We start from the raw sequence: 23,610 nt of genomic DNA on the forward strand, positions 1-23,610 counted from the left end.
CCTGTGCCATTACACTGAAGGGGAAACCGAGCTGTAGAAACACAAAAAACCAACACAATGGTTCTTAGTATGATGTCATTTCTCAAACGTTGCATCCATCAAGTTTCACCAGTTTCCTAGGATATTTCCTGTTTTGTTTTTACTGATCTAATGGAAACAATTTTCAGTTTACTTCAGTGACAGGAAATTTCCCATGTGATTACAAATAGTGACAGAACCAGTCCTGGGAGCAACTTAGCTAACCTGTCTCCTACCCTTCTTTGCTAAAAGGACAACTGTAATTTTTTTCTTTCAGGCAGAGGAGTGGGATCTGTTATTAGAATTCTTCAAACTAGCTCTTTGAATTAAAAACTGGACAGATTTGGGTTCAGTTATTTGCCTTTCTTTTAACAAACAGTAGGGGTTCAGCAGAGGGTTAATGGAAATTAGGTGACTTTTAAAGTTTTTTGCTTGACTTCATGCAGCTTTGTGGGAGGGGACAAAAATGCTCAACATTTCCCACAATCAAGATAAATGCCCCACCAAACTCCCAGTCCTTTCATATAACACATCTATAATGCCATAAATCATGTGCCGCTGCACTTTTAAGTGATTGGCCCCCCAGTCATTTTACAGCACCAGGAGCATGGCAGCAATTCCTATTGACTTTAAATGGGGGGGGATTTTAAAAGTTCTGTCCCTTTCTGTGGTGCCAAACCTGACTGAATTACAGCATGTGGTATATATGTGTTTGTGGGGGTAAGGGGACAAACCATTATAAGATGGGTATGGGATCCCTTATCCGGAAACCCATTATCCATATTCTATGGATCTCTCTGGATAACAGGTTTACAGATAACAGATCCCATACCTGTATAATTAATCCTTATTAGAACAAAACAATCCTATTGGGTTTATTTAATGTTTAAAGGAGAACTGACCCCTGTACCAAAAAAGCCCCCCTTTAACTGCTGGGCATTGCATTAGTAAAAAAAACAAAAAAAAACCTTAACAAAAATCTGACCCTAAAATGCAGAGCAGCGCAGCGGAGCTCCATGGCATCATCTTCTACTGCTTCATATTCTTTTTTTGACTGATTCACAGTGTGGGGAGTGAAGGGGAAAGGGGGCAATGACAGACAGTTAAGGGGGATTTTTTGGTACGGGGTTTCGTTCTCCAACCAGACTTATTGTATGAAGATCCAAATTACAGAAAGCCCAGGTCCAGAGCATTCTAGGTATTAGGTTCTATGCCTGTACTAAAAAAACAAAAACAAACATTTTTAAGAGAATGTATTATATTGTCAGCTCCTTTATAGCAATAAAAATCGAAATAATAATTAGCAGAATGTCCCAAGCAGACACAATACAATGTAATGCCCTGCAGGGAGTACATATGAGAGAGGGAAATGAAGTCATTTAATGAGAACCTTGACTGATACTGATCAGAGAAGGAAATGCAGGTAAAATGGAAATACCAGCAGTTAATTAGGTAAGCAGGTATGGCTCCTCCCAGTCCCTAGAGAGAATATAACCTGCCACTGACACTCACAAGGCACTGACTTCTACACTGGGGATACTGAGAAACTTGCAGCACCCGACTGGAGCATCACTGCTGGTAAGTCAGAAACAGCAGAGAGTAGGAACTAATCCTCTTTAGAAATGAAAATGTATCTGCAAGATCTCCTGGATATCTTTCTTATATGTTACAATGTCATTTCACTGTATTATTATATACTATCCATGTACTTTTATTGTGTTTAGAACTCTAACTCAAAATGGTTTGTTTTATATTTTATTACAAAGAAAATGAAGAGAATAATACACAAATGTTCCTTGAATGGCAACAGATCAAACTTACCTACCATTTCTGCATCAACAGCATTCTAACTAGTTAAAGTGATAATCTATAGAATGTGGTTATATCCTTATACCCGGTATAATGAAAGCTTTAGCTATCAATTTCATTCTTTATTCATGGGGCATTCATTGTTGTAGAACAGTATATATGAAAAATATTTATTATACAACAAGCAAATGCAGGGTTTATTGTGGCAGGGGGAATTGTCAGAATCATTTACCATATAATAAATCATTTCAAGCACTAGGAGATAGCAATGGCAATTAAAACTATCAAACTAACTACAGATCAGCATTGTATTAATTAGCTCTGTAGTTAAAAACGTTTTATGCCCATATTCCTTTGTTGGGAAGATGTATTTACTGTTTATAAACAATTTAGAGGACCATAAGAAGAACTCATACAACTGCTGCTTCTCAGAAATGATATGAAGAATTAATGAACTGATTATTTTTGTTATGTTGTAGTTTGTATTTGTATTGATTGATAATATTGATTTTATGTATTGTGTTTTGTAGAAGCAAGAGCCACAAAAATGAAGGAAGTTGTAAGCTCTTGTATCTTACCACAGTCCCACCGTACAAGCAGTTTGAGGACAATTGCTAATATGCTTGATAATGGAGGAGTGTGTGGAATTCCCACTGACACTGTCTATGCCCTGGCAGCTTCCTGCAAGCACCCAGAAGCTATCAACAGGATTTACTCCATCAAGGTAAGTAGCCATCATGAACTGTAAGTGATTTTGTCTACACGCAACAAAATATTTATAGGGATGGATGAGCTGGAGGAAGCTCCTGGAGTATAATTCTCACCAATTCTCATACTGAAAGAAATGCTGTCCCTAAGCATCATGCTAGCCAGAGTGTGCTCTAACTGTATCAGAACATATTATCTAACTCATATTAAATGGGTGATTCAACCTAAGTTAAGTTTTAGTATTTTATAGAATGGCCAATTCTACACAACTTTTCAACTGGACTTTATTTTTTTTCTTTACTTTTTCTAATAATTTCACTTCTTTTTCTGACTCTTTTCGATTTTGAATGGGGGGTCACTGACCCCATCTAAAAAAAAAAAAAACACTCTGTAAGGCTTCAAATGTATTGTTATTGCTACTTTTTATTACTCATCCTTCTATGCAGGCCTTCTCCTATTTATATTCCAGTCTCTTATTCAAATCAATGCATGTTTGCTAGAGTAATGTGGACCCTAGCAACCAGTTTTCCGAAACTGCAAACTGGAGAGCTGCTGAATAAAAATCGTAATCACTCAAAAACCATAAATAATAATTATGAAAACCAATCGAAAATTGGCTCAGAATATCACTCACTACCCCATATTAAACATTAACTGAAAGGTGAACAAACCCTTTAATGTGTGACCTGTTAAAAGTGACTTTAACAGACCATAGCTAGGTTGTAGAGTCAATAAATAATGAAAGTATTCCTTTGGTTGAGTTACAGAATAGTTGTAAGAATAGTCAGTGGAGGGGTAACAAGCAATGGGATTAGAGAAGAATAGGTTATACAGGGTGCTACTGAAGTACTAAGGGAATTACAGAAATGCAGAATTTAATATGACTATAAAAGGTGCAGGAAACATCTGCATGACTGCATACACTCTCCGGGAGAAGTATAAAGCTAAATATTCTATATATGTTGGCTTCTTTTATAGGAACGTCCATCAGAAAAGCCTATCTGTATCTGCATTTCCAACCTTGACCAGCTGAGGGTCATCAATCCCCCGTTCAGCCCCTTGCTGTGGAACTTCATGGATCTTGTATACCCTGGAGGCATAAGCTGCATAGTACAGAAAGGAGAATGGCTTAAAAAATTAGGTATGTGAATATTTCTTTTTATTGTCTGTTGAACATGGTCACTTTCACAAAAACTGTGAAATCAACTGAGATTGTGAAAACCCAACCCAAATTTAAAACCCAACATATACCATCAAACATTATGACCATCAAAGCAATAAAAACAAGAACAGTCCAATTGATAAACACAAATGATTGGCTAAATAATTAATAAACACAGTCAGTAGTAATTTATTTTTAGGAGATTTTATTGGCAAATGAACATCTGGGATTTATTCTGATGAATTGTAAGTCTTCCCTTTTCACCTCTGTAGGCAATCTCCCTAATATATCTCATTTGGCAATTGGGAATCAATATATTTCTAATAGCGGACATCACTTCAACAGCCACAGGACTTTTACTGATTATTCTTCAATTGTGTTCCAGGTGTCGGTCCTGCCTATGAAACAGTCGGAACTAACGACTCCATCATGATAAGGGTCCCAGACCACACAGTCACCGCTCATCTCACAGACATGACTGGGCCTTTAGCTATCACGTCGGCCAATCCAAGTGGAGAAAGTGATAGCACCCATCATGATATGGTGATAACGTAAGTGAGGTCAAAGTGTAGCTACATCAGGTATTGGACCTATTATCCAGAATGCTTGGGAGCTCTGGTTTTCCTGATAAGTGATCTTTCCAAAATTTTGAACTCCGTACATTAAGGGGGTTATTTACTAAAAACTCGATTCAATCTCTTTTTTAAAACAAAGTTGACCAAACTCCCTCCCATGAAATTGAACTCATTTTTCAATAATTTTTGTCGACAAAGTCAGAGTGACAAAATGTTGCAACAAAATCGAGCATCAATTCATATTGTACGATTGACGTTCCAAAAACTCAACTTGTCTAGAAACAACTGTAGGGACATCTGCCATTGACTTCAACATGACCTTGACAGATTTTAGATGAAGTATTTTTAGCAACTTTGGGATATAATAAATCTCTAAAAATAAAATTTTCAACGGAAAATTCAAATTTCCCCTTAAAAACCTTGATAAGATAAATTTGAGGCTTAATAAATGGGCCCCTAAGTCTGCTTACAATTAATAATGATACCTTTGTTTGGATCAAGTTCAAGTACTGTTTCTTTATTACAGAGAAAAAAAAAATCAGTTTTAAAAATGTGAATTATTTAATTGAAATGGAGTCTATGGGAGATGGCCATCCCGTAATTTGGAGTGTTCTGGATAACGGGTTTCCGGATAACGGAGCCCATACCTGCACTATTACAAATATTGGCAACATATGTACAATTATGTAGCAACGACCATGTTAAAGTTATAAAACATGGGTACCAAAGATTTAACAACCAAGCAGCCCTCATTTCATTTGTGTACTTATAATGCATTTTTGTGGTCTATTGAATACCCTAATAATAGAAAACATTTCTGAGAAGGACTGCCAAGTCGCAAATGCTCAATTCTGACTTTTTTTGCCTAGAGGAACTGTCAATTTATGTGCAATCTCTGTATTTTCCTTAGCCGACTGAGTGATAAGCTGGATGCAGTTCTATGTGATGGATACTCCAATGAGCTTGTGGGATCCACAGTTGTAAATTGCACCAAAATAAATGAAGGTGAGTATTTCACGGAGAGAGATTCCATCCTGAAATCCTATCAGATCTCAGTCAGTCTTTCCAAATTTAAATATTCCAAAGCACCTCCTGAAGCTTGGTTGTGGCAAAATTATTCTTTCTAACCATATGCAGCTCTTCTGTACCTTGACGGAATATTTCAAGATGTAGCTGCTTCATAGAGGTGATCATACTGGACCCTGTTTTTCTTTTTTAGGCATCATTAAAATCCTGCGTGAGGGCTGTGTGCCAACCACTAAGATTATGCAACTATTTGAGAGAGCCAAGAACACTCCGGGGTTTTGTAGAAGCACAATAATAGATGTCTTGGAACCTAATGATATGTATTGGAGCCCTGCTGGCAGGTCTCAGGAAACTGGAACTACTTGGAATGATTTAACTGTTTTTCTTAAATTCATATTTATTTATCTTTGTGCTGTATAATAAATTGTTTTATGGTAGAACACTACCCATGTTTACAGCAAGTTATATGTGTTTACATAATGACAGTGACTTATTTTAAAATTAGCTTTTATACAAAATGATATACAAATGAATTTTGGAACCAATTAGCAGGTTAAGGACATTTGAAAGTAACCCATTTTTTTCTCTGTTCCCTATTGTGTATTGCTGGAAAAATCCAATTGGTCCCATTGGATTTGTCGGTTTACTTGGATTTTTATGTGGAAATGTTACTGTCCAGCTCATAAGGACAGTCGTAATTCTACATGTACATGTCTGTAGTTCTGTGTTCTATTTACTAGAGTTTTCCCTGTTTATATATGGCATATAACATATATAGATATAATCTATGGTGCTAAGACAAAAGTTCCATTATGCCAGTGCTATAATACATTTCTGAGTAATTCCCTTCTGCTGTGTGGTGAAAAGGGATGGCTACATTACCCTTATTGGCATAAGTCATCCTTAAGGTGACCATTCCTACCATTTTCTATAAAACAGTTTGGAAAACCTCTATATGCTCATAGATCAGAGGGAATGTAGACTTGTAAAACATGCAAGGGATCATTTACTGCAACCCCAGATGCAAGTGCCAGAGCACTGGGGGTAAAAATGTGTAGAAAGTGCAGGGCAAGGGGAAAAGTACAAAAACATGGTGAATTGTGCCATTTTTTGGCACTTTGGTCACTATTCTGCACTTAGCAGGTGTCATTCCTTTTCTCCTTCATTCCATAAATGCTGCTCCCATTGACAGGAACAATGGCTAGTGTTAATTTACCTCAAAGCTGTATGTTAATTCTAATTTATTTCTCTTTTGTTTTCTCATTTGTCTCTGTTTATTAATTGTAACAATTTATTGTTGACTGAATTGTATTCATTCCTAAAATCTTTGAAATCATATTTGTAATGTAGTAAAAACATGGCAAATAAAGCGTTGGTTTAAAAAAACAATGCAGACTTTGTGTAGCAGGTAATATTATATTTTTATGGAATCCCCTCTCCTTTCACTTCAGAGGAGCCCTCCACTACCAGCCACCAGTCATAGGGGTAAATTTATCAAAGAGTGAAGTTCCGCCACTAGAGTGAAATTCCGCCACTCTCAACTCATTTCTATGGGATTTTGAAAGGCGTATTTATCAATGGGTGAAAGTTCACCCTTTGATAAATACGCCTATAAAAATCCCATAGAAATGAATGGAGAGTGGCGGAATTTCACTCTAGTGGCGAACTTCACTATTAAATTCACTCTTTGATAACTATACCCCTTAATGTGAAGAGGACCAAGGAGAGAGTTCTGGGCAGGCAAGGGAACCGTATGTGCAAAGGGAATGGAGAATAGGAGCGTGGTTAAAGGACAGGCGAGTCAGTACCAAACAGGAAACACAGTAAAATATCAGGAGGCAGGAGCGTAGTCGAGGTCACAGGCCGAGTCAGTTTATCAATATCACATTTTCAAGACAGGATCCAACAGAATAGTCAAAGCAGAGGCTGAGGGGTCAAGAAAGGACAGAAACACTAGAGATCGCACCCAGGAACTATTGGAATAGACCTATGTTGGGCAACAAGTTACTGAGTGTGGGCTCTTTAAATATTTGAATTTCATGGCAATAATCCATGAAATTCATTCATGGACCATCCCTGTTGCACCCACACTAGACCACCAGGTACTTTCCTCACAGCAACATTCAAATATAAAAAGAGCAGAGGAGCAACAAAAGCATGAAAAAAAGCTCGTAGGTGCCCCTATGGGCTGGCAGCCTACAGGAAGCTCTGTTTGGCAGTATATCTTGTTTTTATGCAACCAAAACTAGCCTTTAAGCCTGAAATTGAAAAACAAGCACCTGCTCTGAGGTCACTGGGAGCAACATCCACTGGTGAGCAACATGTTCCTCACTTGACACTGGTTGGGAATCACTGCACTGGCCACTTGTCAGTGAATCTTCTACATGTTCCCCATGCATTTGCTAATTTATTAGTTATTACCCAACCACCCCCCATATACACAAAGTGGCAGGTGAAGGCAGGACCTTTGGCAGAAATCTATTTGGGCTGTGTCCTTCTGCTGCCATTAATATTAATTGAGACATCCTAGCCGAAGCCGAAAAATTAATTAATTTTGCTTCGCAAACGAATTCTGGCGAATAAATTCGCATAGTAATTGAAACAAACATGTGCTTGCAAGGTTCTTAAAAATGCCTCCTGTCAATACCAGTGATAACAGTGATTTGGTTCATATATGTGCTAGTACACAGACTTTTTTATTAATATCCTTTATTTAGTTAGGCCCTTAGGTGCCGAGTGTAGAGAGTTCAAACACATCTTGCAGACCCCATGCAGCTACTTTTGCACATTTTTCATTCAGTAGTGCAGACTGAGATAGAATTATAAGGGCAAAACCAAAAGGCAATGGTGCAATTGCACAATTACACAAAGACAATCTTCTGCTTCTGAAAGATATTAGATGCTATTTTCTGCCCACCATTCTTTTAAAAAGAAAGGGTCCTCTCAAGGGTTGAGTTGAGCTTTTTCAACCAAACTTACCATGAAGCTTGATACTTCCTGGACTATTAACCAGTCTTGTATAAGTTCATTGATCTGTTGACAGTTTTAAACCTTCAAGTGGCCATGCCAAGGAAAAGCGTTTTTAGTCAGTATCTGTGATGGTCTCTCAACACACTTTCATATAGTTTGCTGTTTGATGCAGCCTTCTTTACTCATTATACATATAACTGGGAAATTGTGTACTTGTACAACATTATACATTGATCTGTCATCAATTTGGGATCACTGATAACTCTAAGCCATTGCCCTATCTCCAGGATAAAGAAGGACATCTATTGGATGGTTTTTAGGTAGGGGTGCTGTGCCGTGTTATATTCAAAACATGTATAGAGGGTATCTATGCAAGAAATAGGGGCCTCATTTGGGAATAGTGGCTCATCATCAACCACAACATTTGCCCTCACTTCAAAATTAAAAGTGCCTTTTGCATATATGATATACTCAGGACTGGCCTCTCAAGCATTCTGTCTTCATAGCACATAAATAGCAAACACCCTCATGCGAATCTCTATTTTAATTTCTTTTAATTACCCAGATTTACAATTAATCCACACCTTCTGCTACAAATGATACATTTTACCACCTGTTACATGATATAATTGAAAACATAAAATAACTCTCCTGTCAGTGAAAGTAGCAGGGTTATCTCAGAAGAGATAATGAAGCCCTTGTGCATTGTGAATGTGTATGGAAATATTTTAAGTATGTACATATTTTTCAGTCATGTGTTTTAATGCAAAGAAAAAGATCAGTTCATTCTATTTGGGGATATTAAAATAATTATGGAGGTCCAAAGTTGAAAAGGCCTTGATGTGAATGAATTCCACGTTGTAAGTTTGGTTTGCAGTTTGCCAACGGTTCAATATTTATTTACACTGGTGTTCCACTTGGAGTAATATCCCCCCTGCCCATTGTTGCACTATGCTGGTGACTTTCCTTGAGTAATAAGTAGACAAGGGTTCACTGATGAGTAATAGTAATGTATTGCTGCAGACAATATAGCTGTGTCCTATGACCTTAATTCATTATTATTATTCGTTATGATTATTAATGCTGGGTGTATATTGCTGTTAGAAATGGCTTCTGTTTATAATTCAAATAATGTTTGATTTTTTTTTAAATCCAATGAGTGAAAATCCCTCTGAGAACCATCTTTGTTTTTATGAGAGGCAGAAAAAGTAGCTGAAATGCTATGAGATTTTGATTAAAATGAGGTGATAAGCATTCTGAAGAAAGGTCAGGAATTTGAAAGAATCTAGTAGTCGCAGTATAAACGTCTGTATGATTTCGAGCACAGATCAACAAACTGGTTTACCCATGAGCCACATAAAATAAAAAAGGCTAGAGAGCAACACAAGCATGCAAAAAGTCCCTGGTGGTGCCAAATATGGACTATAATTGGCTATTGGTAGCCCTATTGGATTGGCAGCCTACAGGAGGCTCTGTTTGGTAATACACATGGATTTTATACAACTAAAGCTTATTCCAAGTCTGAAATTGAAAAATAAGCACCTGCTTTGAGAGCAACAGCTATGGGGTTGGCGAGTAATATGCTGTTCATGAGCCATTGGTTGGGGATCACTGCTTTAGAGCATATGAAAGAGACAGGGCTGGAACTAGGCAGAAAAGGCCTAGAGCACAATGATGGCTCTTCTGCCTACCATTCCCTAGTGTGGCTCTTCTGTAAGTCTGGCATACTGAATCTCCCCACATCTAATGTGCTGCTGTCTCACTGATAGGTTTGGTGCAAACTCACTTGGTTTGGTGCATAAGTTGCACACGTGTCGGAGGGGCTTGCATTGAGCACCCTCAGCTTTATGCCCAGCACTGCCAGAGGGAAAAGTATCTGTACACAAGTATGTATAGCATGGTCTGCATACATGGACAAGCTCATAAGTAGCAGCTCATAGTTAACAAGCAGCAACATCCAGAACACAAAGAAGATGGGGTCAGGGCAGGCTTTTTTTATCGATCCCAGACATAAATAGTAATGATAATCATTGGATTATTTACAGATTTCCATAATGAGGTGGAAGGTGGAAACAGAGGAGACAACGGCTGAAGTGAATACTTTTCAAGACTATTCACCAAACCAGACTCAAGAAGCCTCCACTGGCTTAATAGGAAAATGCCATAAAATACTCCTGCACAGTCCACCAGGGTCCAGAATGGGCAGGCCCAAATAGGTACAAGGGATGCTGAGAATTGCACTTTACTCTTGGTTCATTAATAAGTCTCATTTGGTTTTTAAGTCTCCTAGTTAACAGTATAGTGATTAAGGCAAGCAGTTAATTTAGAAGATTTTTCCGTAATTTGGATCTTCATACCGTAAAAACATTAAATAAACCCAATAGGCTGGTTTTGCTTCCAATAAGGATGAATTATATCTTAGTTGGGATCAAGTACAAGGTACTGTTTTATTATTACAGCGAAAAAGGAAATATTTTTTTTAAAAATGTCAATTATTTGGATAAAATAGGGTCTATGGGAGCCAGCCTTCCCGTAATCTGAGCTTTCTGGATAACAGGTTTCAAGATAATGGATCTGATACCTGTACTGTTTTATTATTACAGAGAAAAAGGAAATCATTTTAATTATTTGGATAAAATGGAGTCTATGGGAGACAACCATTCCAAAATTCAGAGCTTCTTGGATAATGGGTTACCAGATAGGGATCCCATACTTGAATAGGATTGAAGTTACCATGCTAGCGCATATGTGGTTCTTAACAATGGCACGTGGATTAGAAGAGATCATTAAGTATCCAGGACATGAATATGACGGTCCAGTTGTGCCACCAGAAAAACTGTACAGGACGTGTTTATGTTCTGCTAATGGGACGATTCATAGATCTATGTGCAGAGCTGATACATACATCCTACCCAAAACCTCACAGCTGTAACTACATGCTGGTGCCTCCATATTTTGTAGATGTACCCATATTAAGGGACCATGAATACATACTACAACTACTGTAAAAAGTTTTTATACTTTTGCCTGTTCTTGTTGGACCCATAGGATAGGGGGCACTGTTTTAGATTAGAAATGTTTGGTATATCAATTAAAAATTATGCTGAACTTAAAAGTAGTTTCATAACTTGATCCATTCTATATGCAGTAGCTCTTTACCTGCCATAGATAGAACCTACAATACAGGTATGGGACTTGTTATACAGGAATCCGTTATCCAGAAAACCGATTTACTGTCTCCCATAGATTCCATTTTATACAAGTAATCCAGATTTTTAAAAACAATTTCCTTTATCTCTGCAATAATAAAACAACTACTATAATAAAAAAAATACATTGCAGTATTCAATTAATCCTTGTTGGAAGCAAAACCAGCCTATTGAGTTTATTTAGTGTTTAATTGATTTTATAGTAGATTTAAGGTATGAAGAACCAAATTACGGAAAAATCCATTATCCGGAAAACCCCAAGTCCTGAGTATTCTGGAAAACAGGTCCCATACCTGTGCTGGAACTCAAATTACCAAGTGCCAGACGGTAGGCTTTACATTTCCACTGTTAGTGGGAATTCAACTGGAATGGGAAGAATTAATGGACGACCCTACAAAATGTTAGTACAAATGCGAACAGTGGTATTTTTATACAGGTCATGGTTTTGCAACTGGGGGTACTTTATTTATTATAATACACAAGTTTCGGTGAGTCATGTGACAGAAATGACATCAGAACTCACCGTTTATAACGGATGACATCAGAACTCACTGTTTATAAGGATATCATTTACAAGATCTTCATGGCTTTTGTGTACTATAAAGCAATAAATCTGCTTGGACAATTTGCATCAACAAGATTTTCAAAGTAATGATGTAATACATACTTTGCACTGCTTTAAAAACTACACTTTTAGAACAGTACAGACTTGTAATGTAATATAGTAAATCTCTTCAATAAAGAATATTTTTCAACCTCATTTTCAGCAGGTCAATGAATAGTGCTCATGCTGAACATACTTTCTGCCAATGGTTTTTAATCGGAAAAAAAAAAAAAAAAGATTATGATTTTGTTTCTTGAGCTCAACAGGCCAAACAGGGAAACTTAACCTACTCCATGTTTGGCCCTTGCATAGCAGATAGTTATGGATTGCAAGTGCACAAATAATGCCCTGTATCATGGACTCCTGCTTTGCTTCAATTTCCCCATTTGACCTCTTTGCTTCTATAGCCCCATTTGTCCTGTTCACCTCAAGAAATAAAAAACAGATTTTTTGGGATTATGGTCAGAGGGAGCCATAGTCATTGCACTCGTGTTGAACAACAGAGTAGATTGTTGCAGAGAAAGGCTTTTGCAAAATTTAGCAAACTGCCATTGAGAAGCCTATTTTCCATATAAAAAAACTACTATAAAAAAAACTCAGCTGGCTAAAATGAAAATCGCCTGCGGCAATGCACACACAGCGCTTCATTTTCCGAAGTCGCCACACGAGGAAAACGAAGTGCCGCGTGTGCATTGCCATAGGTGATTTTCATTTTAGCCGGCGGAGGGCAGGGGGAAGGCAGTTCAGGGAAATTGTCGCCCCAAAGAAGAGGAAATTTGTCGCTGGGGAATCTGCTCGTGTGGCCTGACCCTAAATCTGCTAAAAGTTGTTTAAACATTCAATAAACCCAATAGGATTATCTTTCCACCAATAAGGATTAATTATATTTTAGGTGATGACCTTTCTGTAATTAAGGGCTTTCTAGATAACAGGTTTCCAGATAAGGGATACATAGTAACGCAGTAAGTTAGGTTGAAAAAAAGACACGTCCATTAAGTTTAACTGTTTAATTATTTTTTTAACCGGCCTAATTGCTAGTTGATCCAAAGGAAGGCAAAAAAAAAAACCCATCTGAAGCTTCAGAGGGGAATAAATTCCTTTCTGACTCCAAAATGTCAGACTAGCTCACTCACAATTTTCAAATATTGACAGCACCATTCAAGGATTTCTTTGCTTAAAATGCCTTTATTGAGACATGGGCTCAGACCCCGATACACTTGGCAACGTTTCAGACCGCCATCGGTCTTTTATCAAGCCTCCAAAATGTCAGACTAGTCTCTGGATCAACTTGTACAATGAGCTATCTTCCATAACCCTGTATTCCCTCTCTTGCTAAAAAGCCATCCAACCCCTTCTTAAATTGGTTGTTCACCTTTGAGATAACTTTTGGTATGATGTAGAAAGTGATATTCTGAGACAATTTGCAATTGATTGTCATTTGGTGTTATTTAAGGTTTTTGATCTATTTAGCTTTTTATTCAGCAGCTTTTCAATTTATATTTTAAGCAATATGGTTGCTAGGGGACAAATTACCCTAGCAACCATTCAATGATTTGAATAAGAGACTGGAATATGACCAGGAGGGGACCTCGCTAGTAAGATGAATAATAAAAAGTAGCAATAACAATACAATTGTAGCCTAACAGAGCATTTGTTTTTATGTTGAGTCAGCCCATTTGAAAGCTGGAAAGATTCAGAAGAAAAAGGTAAATTATTATAAAACTATAAAAAATATATATTGAAGACCAGTTGAAAAGTTGCTTAGAATTGGTCCTTCTATAACATACTAAAAGTTAACTTAAAGGTGAACCACCCCTTTAAAGCTATCTAATGTATCAACCTGTACGACTGATTCAGGGAGAGAATTCTGCATCTTCACTGCTCTCACTGTAAAAAACCCCTTTCGAATATTTAGGCGGAACCTGTTTTCTTCTAATCGGAATGGTGTTTCTCGCGTCAGCTGGAAAGACCTACATAAACACAGCCCAATCACTAGATTACAATTATTTAACAAGGCTTCTTAGAAACAGTCCTGTTTTATATGAGAAATGGTTTTTACCCTATGGGCAATGACTCACACATGTAAAGTCTTCTACATGTGGCAATTCCAACATGCATGGATGTAGAGGGGAATAAATGACATTAGACCCCTACTTATAAATGCTTAAGTACAAATATGGGATCTGTTATCTGGAAACCAGTTATCCAGAAAGCTCTGAATTACGGGAAAGTTGTCTCCAATATTAAAAATTAAATCATTTTTTCTTTGTAATAATAAAACAATACCTTGTACTGGATCCCAACTAAGATATAATTAATCCTTATTGGATGCACAGCCTACTGGGTATATGTAATGTTTAAAATGATTTTCTAGCAGACTTAAAGTATGGAGAAAACCCCAGGGCCTGAGCATTCTGAATAATAGGTCCCATACCTGTACTAAAATCATTGTATCTAAAAGTGTTCAGTGCAGCCCAACTGAAACCTGAATGGCAATATTTGTTAAATAAATAAAAAAAATTACAGAAATAGAGAAAATAAATGTCTTTAAGGTGCTTGCATATAAGATTTGTGCCCCTCAAATAGTTATTTATGAGAAACTTCTCAATGCCGGCTTAGATTATATCCACATGCCCAAACAGAACAGGCCATTTAGAGAGCTAGTCAATTCTGTCAGGTTTGCAGATAAATTATAACTGCCTCGAATTAGCTGCAAATGAAAACACCCCCATCAGTCATGTACTAATGCAGACAGGAAGCCTTAGGAATGAGATAAGAAAGATTAGGAGGATGTGATAAATAAAATGACTGGAAAAGGCATTATTGGAAAAGATTGTTAGAAACAGGTTTATAATAGCAATGCTGAAACAGAGTCTACATCAAATTTCCTTTTGCACAGGATGGTCTGAAGATCCTCTAGGCTGGCATCAATGCAGTTCAAGAAGTCTTGGATCTCCTCTCTAAAAAAGGAAGTTAGTCACATATAATGGGATATGGGGACATTCTTCTTCCTTTTTACATTTCTGTCACTATTCAATCCCTGCAATGACAGAATGCTCACAAAAGAGAGAATGTACAACAGACCCTTGTCAACTGCCTTGGGTATACTGTACTGAAGCTAACCTTACAATTTTCCATTTCCTTAACCAGGCAGATGCCAAAATATCAAACACCTCTCTCAATGATGTCCCAAAACAGCGGTCAGATTTACGGACTCCGACCAAAAAGGTAAGATAAATGAAACAAACACTGGGTATGGACCTTGGAATTGGATATCCTGGTTTCATTGGTACCACAATTTTGTAATTAAAACATTATATGATCATATTTTATGAGCAAATGTATTAAATACAGATTATCAATCATTATGTTTACAGCACAGAAACACTTCCTCGCCTGTCAAGTATGTTAATGTTGCTTGCAGAGGCATTTTCATTTAAGAATCAAATCAATGACACTATCAGGGTCCTCAGGAGCGCTGTCTTGTACCAAATCAAGAGCCCACTCCTCATCAGCAGTAGAGCTATTAGGATTAAAGGAATTTTCTACTATAAATGAATTGCTGGGAATTATGGACTGATCTGTCACTGGCAAGGAAGCATTTGGGATCACAACCTGGTCCTGTGCCAGGATAGAGCTGCTTGGGTAATGAGATTCTTCCACCTCCAGCTGAAGATTCACATCAGTCTCATCCATTAGAATCACCTGCTGTGTATCACTGAGGATACAAAAACATATAGTAAGCAAAAGGGTCTTACATATAGTTCTTGAAAAAGAGAACAGCAATAAAGTGAGTTTTAATTTTTCCAGAACGAAGATCTGAGTGTTCAATTGAATTAGAAATGACTAGATCTGTGGCCAGTCTGAACCTCTCCCATCAGAACTAGTTATTTGGAAGGTTGGGTCCCAGACTAATATAGTGACTAATCCTCATAATACACTGGTTGTTGCATTTAGTGGCTGGTGATTTTCTAATCTTCTTTTTTAGCCCTATATGAAACAATATGATTCCTTGACATTTAACACAATTGAGTCAGGTCACCCAATGGATAACAATACTGCAGTTTAATACATTTCCACACAAGAAAACAATAGTGCATACTAAAAACTCAAGACAAACACCTAGCTGGTAATGCCCTTTTTTGCAAAAGCCATCTGCAGAAAAGCTTATAAATCTTTGATTCACCCATTTGCTGTTTGTGTTGCTTGGCTCAGACTATTTAAAGCACAGCAATCTTGAATTAGAGACAAAACAGCAAGGCATAAGAGACAACTTTTTTCTAATTTTGGTTCCGTACATTACCACAATGAATTTTAAATGAAACAACGCAGATGCAGTTGAACTGCAGACTTTCAGCTTTAAGAGTGGTATGGATGTTCTACTATCCGATATCTGTTGTGGGTTGGCCTGGAGAACTAGAGCAGCTCAGACATGCAATGGGTCATAAACTCAACAACGTACTCACCTCACTAACTCCTCCTTCTGTAAGCTGCAGCATATTGTGACTGTATTTAGGGGAAGAGGACTGTGAAGCTTCAATTGTTAATGGCCTGTAAATGGGGGGGGTAAGAAAAAGGGTGTAAATGGTAACAAAACTTTAAAAGGGAACTCCACACAAATATAACTTACGCTTTTTGAAAAGTGAACATAATTTTAAGCAACTTTGCCATATACATCAATTAATAAATATGCAGACTTTAAAGGATTTTTAATTGTTTGGAACCGTTCCCTAAAGCTAGCCCCCTGTTCTCCTGCTGATCTGTCGGACTACTTTGCAGAGCTGGCTGACTACGGTTACTTTATATCAGCAGCCATCATTCCTCAGCTTGCATCCTCCAAACCCCTCTCCTTCAACGAAGATTCACCTTTGCAAGAAGTTTCTGCTGTTGGCTGTGCTTCCTTCTCAGAGAAGAAACCTCCTTCCAAAGAATTTAATTTTCCCTGGAAAAAAAAAAGTCAGTTGTCACCAGTCTTATTCATCTAATATTATTGTAACTGTAAATTATTAAGTTAGTTCCATTAATGTTTGTGTACACTAGTGTCACAAATGGTTGTTGTAAACATTCCATCTAGATAACCCAGCGTCACACACAAACCTCCTCATTGTATCCAACTTGAAATCCATGTTGGATTGTCCATCTTGAAGCACTTTTAATTCATTAATAACCTTCTGCAAATTGTCCTGGGACAGATGAGCATCTTCTGTTTTTACCGAGTTCACCTAGCAGAAAAGAAAATGATGAGTGTTGAAACATCAGGTGTCTTTTTCAACTGTAACATTCATTTTATTATAACTATAAAAAAAAAAAAAAAGAGGCACAGGACACAGAAATTTAAATGTCAGGGACTGCTGGCACTTGGGTGTCAGGTTTTGACAAATCGAAGTATAAAATACAGAAATAGCAGCATGGTTCTGTTACTTTCTACAAAACTGACCATGTGGCAAAACATACAAGAAGTGGTACGACTTGAACAAAACACCTCCAAGAAATAGTATAACCTATACTTGCCTTTTAAGTATTTATATTTATAAGAAGCCAAACTTCACAGTAACAGTGGCAATATATGTTCTGGATCAGCAAGTCAACAACCAATCTGCAGTCAGCTTTGACTGGTGTAGTGTTAGAATAACGAAACCAAATATCTGATTGCTATAAATTTTACTTTACAGTAAAAGCTGAAGGTGCACCTGAACCCCACATATATATTGTGGAGTCCATCCCCTAATATCAAATAATAACAAAATATATGTTTTACATGATTGCTGTGGTTACAATTCCAGTTACAATAGAAACCTTCTTTGATCCTTATATTAAAAAGGTTTCACTTTACAATATGGTTTTAAAAGTGGAGCATTTGACAATTAAATAACTGTTATTTAAAAAGATACAGTACAACAGTTCCTCTACATCATGTCATTGGCAAGTGATAATAGAATAGCCAAGCTAGAAATAGAATTTATATATTCGTTCACTTTATCTTTATCCATACCAAATAGCCACCAGGGTTCAAGGGAAAGGTGTTTAATATCTGCCAAAAGGAGTAAGTAAAATCTATTGGTGACATATAAAAAAAGGAGGCCTATAATCGGGCCAGTCTGGCTGTGGTTTTACTAGCAGCTACACAAACATTTTAACTAAGAAACACTAGTGTAGTCATAAATAGCAGTGTATAGGAACATGCTAGCATATGCCATAAATAAAACTGCAAGGCACAGCAGCATGCCAGTTTAGCAAATAGCATAGTGTCAAATTGCTTACAGTTTAATAGATTATAAAATCAATATTGGCAGTGTGTTGTAAGCATCCCTGAAGAGCCCATAATTTACGTAGAAATGTTCCATTGGCAACCCTTAAATATTAAGCAGCCCAAAACATTTAAAACATTTCCCACTTCCAGTCACATACCATTCTAATCAATAGGAAATGTGTTGCTCAATTACATACTACAATGAACTAATTGCTCAGGACTGCTGTCAGAAGAGGCATTTGCATTATGACACTGAAACCAATAGGAAATGCTGCTGCTGACAGTTTTGATCATTAATGCTCTTTCTTAGATGACCAAAATGCTCTATGTGCAGTTGGCTGTAACCTGTCTTGTTAAGGACTACTATATGATTTAACCATCACATGTTTATATATACATAGAAATACAGGATTTGAACTGTTTTCTCTATTCTTATTAACTGACCAAATTTCCGTGATAATGCAGAGTAACTTCGATGCCTTTACATATAAATCACTTTATTGAAGTTATTTCACTCTATTACATAGCGATGCAATCCCCATATAAGACATGACAGAGAAAAAAGTTGCCATCTAAAAGGCCTGGTAAACTGCAGTCATTTTTGTTAGCTGGTGAAGTTGCATTTGCAGAAGAGGAAGTGAGAGAAACCGCAGCTCCTCTCAAATCTATTTAGAAAACACTTAGACTCAGAGGGGACCTGTCACCCAGACATAAAAAATGTGTATAATAAACAACCTTTTCAAATTAAACATGAGTCCAATTTTTTTAAATAAAGCAACCAAACCCATTATAAAGTTATTTAAAAATCTTAGCAGTCAATCATATATTATCTGCCCCGTATGCCGTAGGCATATAATCAGGGCAGGCAATTATTTGCACTTTCTAAATGTTACTGCACTCTCACATGCCCCCTCCCTCCATAATTGTTTAGCCTGTGCATGGCCATCAGTTCCCCCAGTCTGAAAAATAAAAAAGATTTAGGGTAGATGCAAAGCTTGCCTCAATAAGAGAGTGTCAACAAAATGGTACTGCCTGCTTGCTGTGAATTCCAAGACTGATATAGTTAAATAATTTGTATAGCGTAAATAAAGTTTGTGTAAAGTAAATTTGGTTTGATCAACATCATAAAAAAAGATTTGGAATCATTTCTTAGAGTGACAGGCCCCTTTAAGTCAACTCCTGTCTTAAACTGAATGCTGTTCAGTGTACAAGTATAATAACTACTGTTTATAAGAATAACATAATTACAGATAGTACTCTGAAATGAATACCATAAGCTGACAATACCTTACGCTTGATGTGTTCCAATAAACTCCGGTCTCCCTTTTTTAAAGAAAGGATGCTGGAACTCAATGGCGCTCTCAGATTTTACAAGACCGCTCTCCAAAACTCATCACCTTGCGGAAGCCATCTGTATAAAATATAATACTCAAAGAGTCAGACTATAAATTCAGTCTGTTCAGTCTCTCTACATACTCAGAGGAACTAATTATGGAAGTGTAATGCTGAAATGTGGTCAAAGGAAAAAAAGGAGATAAAATCAAGAGGAGGAAGAAAAGATGTTAATAAGGATGGAATGAAATTAGGAGGAGAGGAGAGAAAATAGTTGTCATATGTAACAGGGAATCTTCTGCACTTGATGCAAAATGTGTTCATGTATTTCCAGTAAATGTCCATGGAAAATGCCTCCTTGAGACCATGGCATGGTCAAGACATTTTTATTTTCATTCCTGGGACCCTTTCTATTAGTAGAATCGAAATTACCAACCCTTAGCATCAGACACATGGAGTTCTTAGGGTTTCAATGTAACCCTTTTTTCCAGTGGCCTGTTACTACTAATTGTCAATGGAAAGGAGCTAACCTATTATGCCCATTTGCACTGTACACTGTAATATAAGGTGCAGTACAAGGTGGCCAGAGCCTGGCATAGGCAATATAATGGTGGTCATAAACTAAGGAAAGATCACTCATTTTCAATATAGATATTTAGGTATAGATAAACAGGTAGAAACAATAGAATTCTACCTGTATCTGACAATTCAGCAGTGAACACTGGCCAATGTTCAGGCGCATCAAAATTTTCTGACCTGGCTGATAAGTGGCTGACTGATATCCAAGTCTTTTGCCAATATTGGTTGGCTCGTCTCCTGCCATACAGCCACTGAATATCGTATGGAATGAGAATATCTTTAGGCCCTTTAACTTCAAACAGATAAATAAATCTCTTGCTGCACTGTATATAGAATGTATAGATGAATATATAGATGTAGTCTCGGTACTTTGCTAACTGGTAACACAGATTGCAAGCTTTTAAATATTATAACCATGTTTGGGACCTGTGGTATTCCAGATAAGAAATGTTTCCGCTATTTTGAATCGCCATACCTTACGTTTTCTAATAATCATTTAAACATGAAATAAACTAAATAGGATTGTTTTGCCATCAATTACAGATTCATGCAGCTTAGTTACCATCAAGTACACCCAACTCCTGAATGACGACAGAACAAGGAGAAACGGATGCTGAGAGAGGAATGGTGAAGATAAATTTGATTATTTCAGAAACGGTACAGAATTTTTAATTGGTTGTATATAGAAAGTTTCTGATTTCAGTATGGTGAAGCTTGTATTAAATTTTCATTTTCGCAATAGTTCTCCTTTAATTTTTAACTGATTTTTTTAGTAGACATGGTATGGAGTTTCAAATTACATAAAGTCTTTGTCTTTGAAAATGCCAGGTTCCAAACATTCTGGATAACAGGTTTCATACCTGTACAATCAATCCCTGACACCCACTGAAATATACCTATAGTATTAAGGGGCAAATTTAAGTCCATTAAGTACTTACACATATTAAGCTGCCGAATGAAGCTGGACAAATTGCTGTGCTTGAAGTATCTGGGAAGGATCTCTTTGGTAAACCGTTGCTCATCCAGTATGCTGAAGGTCTGTCCATTCTGTAAAAGAACATAACAGATATACACAATTTTGAAAACATGTCTTGGATAAATTAATCCAGAAGACATTGTTATTATGCTTCACACAGCAAAAGGGCTGACATCAATAATCATGTGGCTCCATAATACTAAGAAACATGGTCCTCTCACCTGAGCCCTGTGTTGTGGAGGGCCCCACCAACAATTAACATGGAGCATGAAAATACATGTTCCTTGCACCCCGTCAATCCCTAATTATACTCACGACCTGCAAAATGCCCCCCTCTGCACTAATATCATTTTCCAGACCATGTTAGTCCCTGCCCCACTATGGCGGATCTGCATAGCAACAGGTTTTTGGTTGCTATACTCAATATCCCCAAACAACAAATTTTAGCTGGAAAAAGACAGAAAATAAAATCTATAACATACATAATGGCAACATATAATGATTTGTATCTTTCTTGTGCTGAAAAATAGTGATTTGTGACAACACCACTTGATAAATATGGCGATTGACATTACGCTCTGCCAAGTTCATATTCCATCTACATGTTAAAGCCCAGGTTTGCTATACACAAAGCATAAATTGGATGCCTAAGACGTGGGAGTGATGTGACCAGGTTAAACATGTAAATATTATTGGTCTTTTTGATTAGTGGGGTCTGAGTCAATATTTACATGTGTATTGGTTAATGCCACAAATGTGTGATTACCAGTGGAAGAGCTGTTTCTCAGCCTGCGCTAATACAGTTTTGGGATCTGTCACCCAGAAAGCTCCAAATTAAAGAAAGGGTATCTCCCATAAACTCCATTTCAATCAGATAATTCAAATTGGTAAAGCTTATTTCCTTAGTAGTAATAATAAAACAGTACCTTGTACTTGTAATACAAAACTAATTCCTATTGGATTCAACACAATTCTATTAGGTTGCTTTAAAAGTTTAAATAATTTTTAGTAGAGCATAGAGATCCAGACTTAAGGACAGAGGTGTGCGCAGTACAGTAGGGGTCCCGAGAGGTCTGAAGAAAACAGCATGTGAAGCAGGAAGCAGAGAGAAAATGATTAGCTGACAATAGAAAATAATTTTACATAACAGGAGCAATAGTTCCAGTAACTGAGAATTCAACTCAGGTGAATCACCTGGGTTGCTGTATAAGACAGTCTGTACAGCAGCCATCAGTTCAGCACATTAAACAAGATTACCATCTAGGTTTGTGAAGTGCAAAAGGGAAACCCCTTAACTCTATGTTACCACAACAAAGTTGCTAAGCAGGACAAGGTCACCAAATTACTCATTACCACTAAATGTGGTGAGCAGAGTAGAGAGGCAGTGGTGTAGTTTATGTGAGGGGGAATGGGTAGTGCAGTGGTGGGCAATTAAAAGGATGGTTTACCTTTAAATCACCTTTTAGTATGTTATAGAATGGGAAATACTAAACTAACATGCAACACACCAGCTTAAAAGGATACCTTCTTTAAAAAGAAAGCTCAAACTGGTTTTGTTGAAAAAAGTATGCTAGAATTGTTAAGGTGTTTCCCTAAAGGTTTTTTTTTTAATTTCACTATTGATCTGGTTGCTTGGCCCACACCCTAGCAACCAGAGAGGACCTGTATAGAAAGACAAGCAATTAAAAGTAATACTGTAGCCTCATAGAACATGAGGTTTGAGTGGTCAGTGACCCAGATAAACAGACAGTGTTTTAAGTGTTTATAAAAGACTAAATACAGCCATAAAAGCGACAGCCCCAGAGAAATCTCACAAAATAGCAGGTAAGAAATACGATTTACCCAGCAGACTACATTGGGGTCTCCAGTCTGTGGCTCTCCAACCTGGACTACAGCTGCCACGAGGGACCATCAGCTGATAATGAAAGCGACAGGAGGTGAGGGAGATATAGTTTAACAAGAGACAAGACACGCGTCACTGACTTGGGACTTAAAGGCAGGAGGCTTAACAAATGCACATTACCGTGTTCCAAGCGATCACATCGCAATTAGCCGAGTCCTCCACTAGAACCCAGAGCTTGGTGAGAAAAACGGGGACTGGGGTCGGCCCCGGAGAGACGGACGGCTCCTTCATGCTGGTACCGAAGATGGAGCACAGGAGCAGTAAAGACCAGTCTAAAAGCCCCAAGCGACAACAAGCAACGCAGCCCAACACAAACATGCAGACTTCCGGGGAACTCAGGCCACGCCCCCTCTAATAGAGAAAATCGACGATCATTGGCTGCATGCTTCTGACAAAAACAAGTGACGCTGCAATAGCTCAGTGCATAATAAGCTGGACACGAGCGTGTGGAATGTGAACTATGCGCGTTGTGTTTCAACTGGAGCGGCG

The 23,610-nt window shown here is 37.5% G+C and overlaps 1 protein-coding gene and 1 pseudogene across 1 annotated transcript; one reads left to right on the top strand and one right to left on the bottom strand.

The window, feature by feature from the left end:
- Window positions 1-1,439: 1,439 nt before the first annotated feature.
- Window positions 1,440-10,484, top strand: LOC121397282 (yrdC domain-containing protein, mitochondrial-like). Its single transcript, XM_041573890.1, has 7 exons — window positions 1,440-1,596; window positions 2,358-2,551; window positions 3,514-3,676; window positions 4,083-4,248; window positions 5,183-5,277; window positions 5,492-5,676; window positions 10,314-10,484. The coding sequence occupies exons 2-7, from the start codon at window positions 2,375-2,377 to the stop codon at window positions 10,482-10,484; spliced, it is 957 nt and encodes a 318-aa protein (XP_041429824.1). The 5' UTR covers window positions 1,440-1,596; window positions 2,358-2,374.
- A 4,919-nt stretch (window positions 10,485-15,403) lies between these two features.
- On the bottom strand, window positions 15,404-23,460 carry LOC121396938 (annotated as a pseudogene).
- Between the last annotated feature and the right edge of the window lie 150 nt (window positions 23,461-23,610).

This window comes from Xenopus laevis, chromosome 8L (assembly GCF_017654675.1).
Source record: "Xenopus laevis strain J_2021 chromosome 8L, Xenopus_laevis_v10.1, whole genome shotgun sequence".
Lineage (NCBI taxonomy): Eukaryota > Metazoa > Chordata > Amphibia > Anura > Pipidae > Xenopus > Xenopus laevis.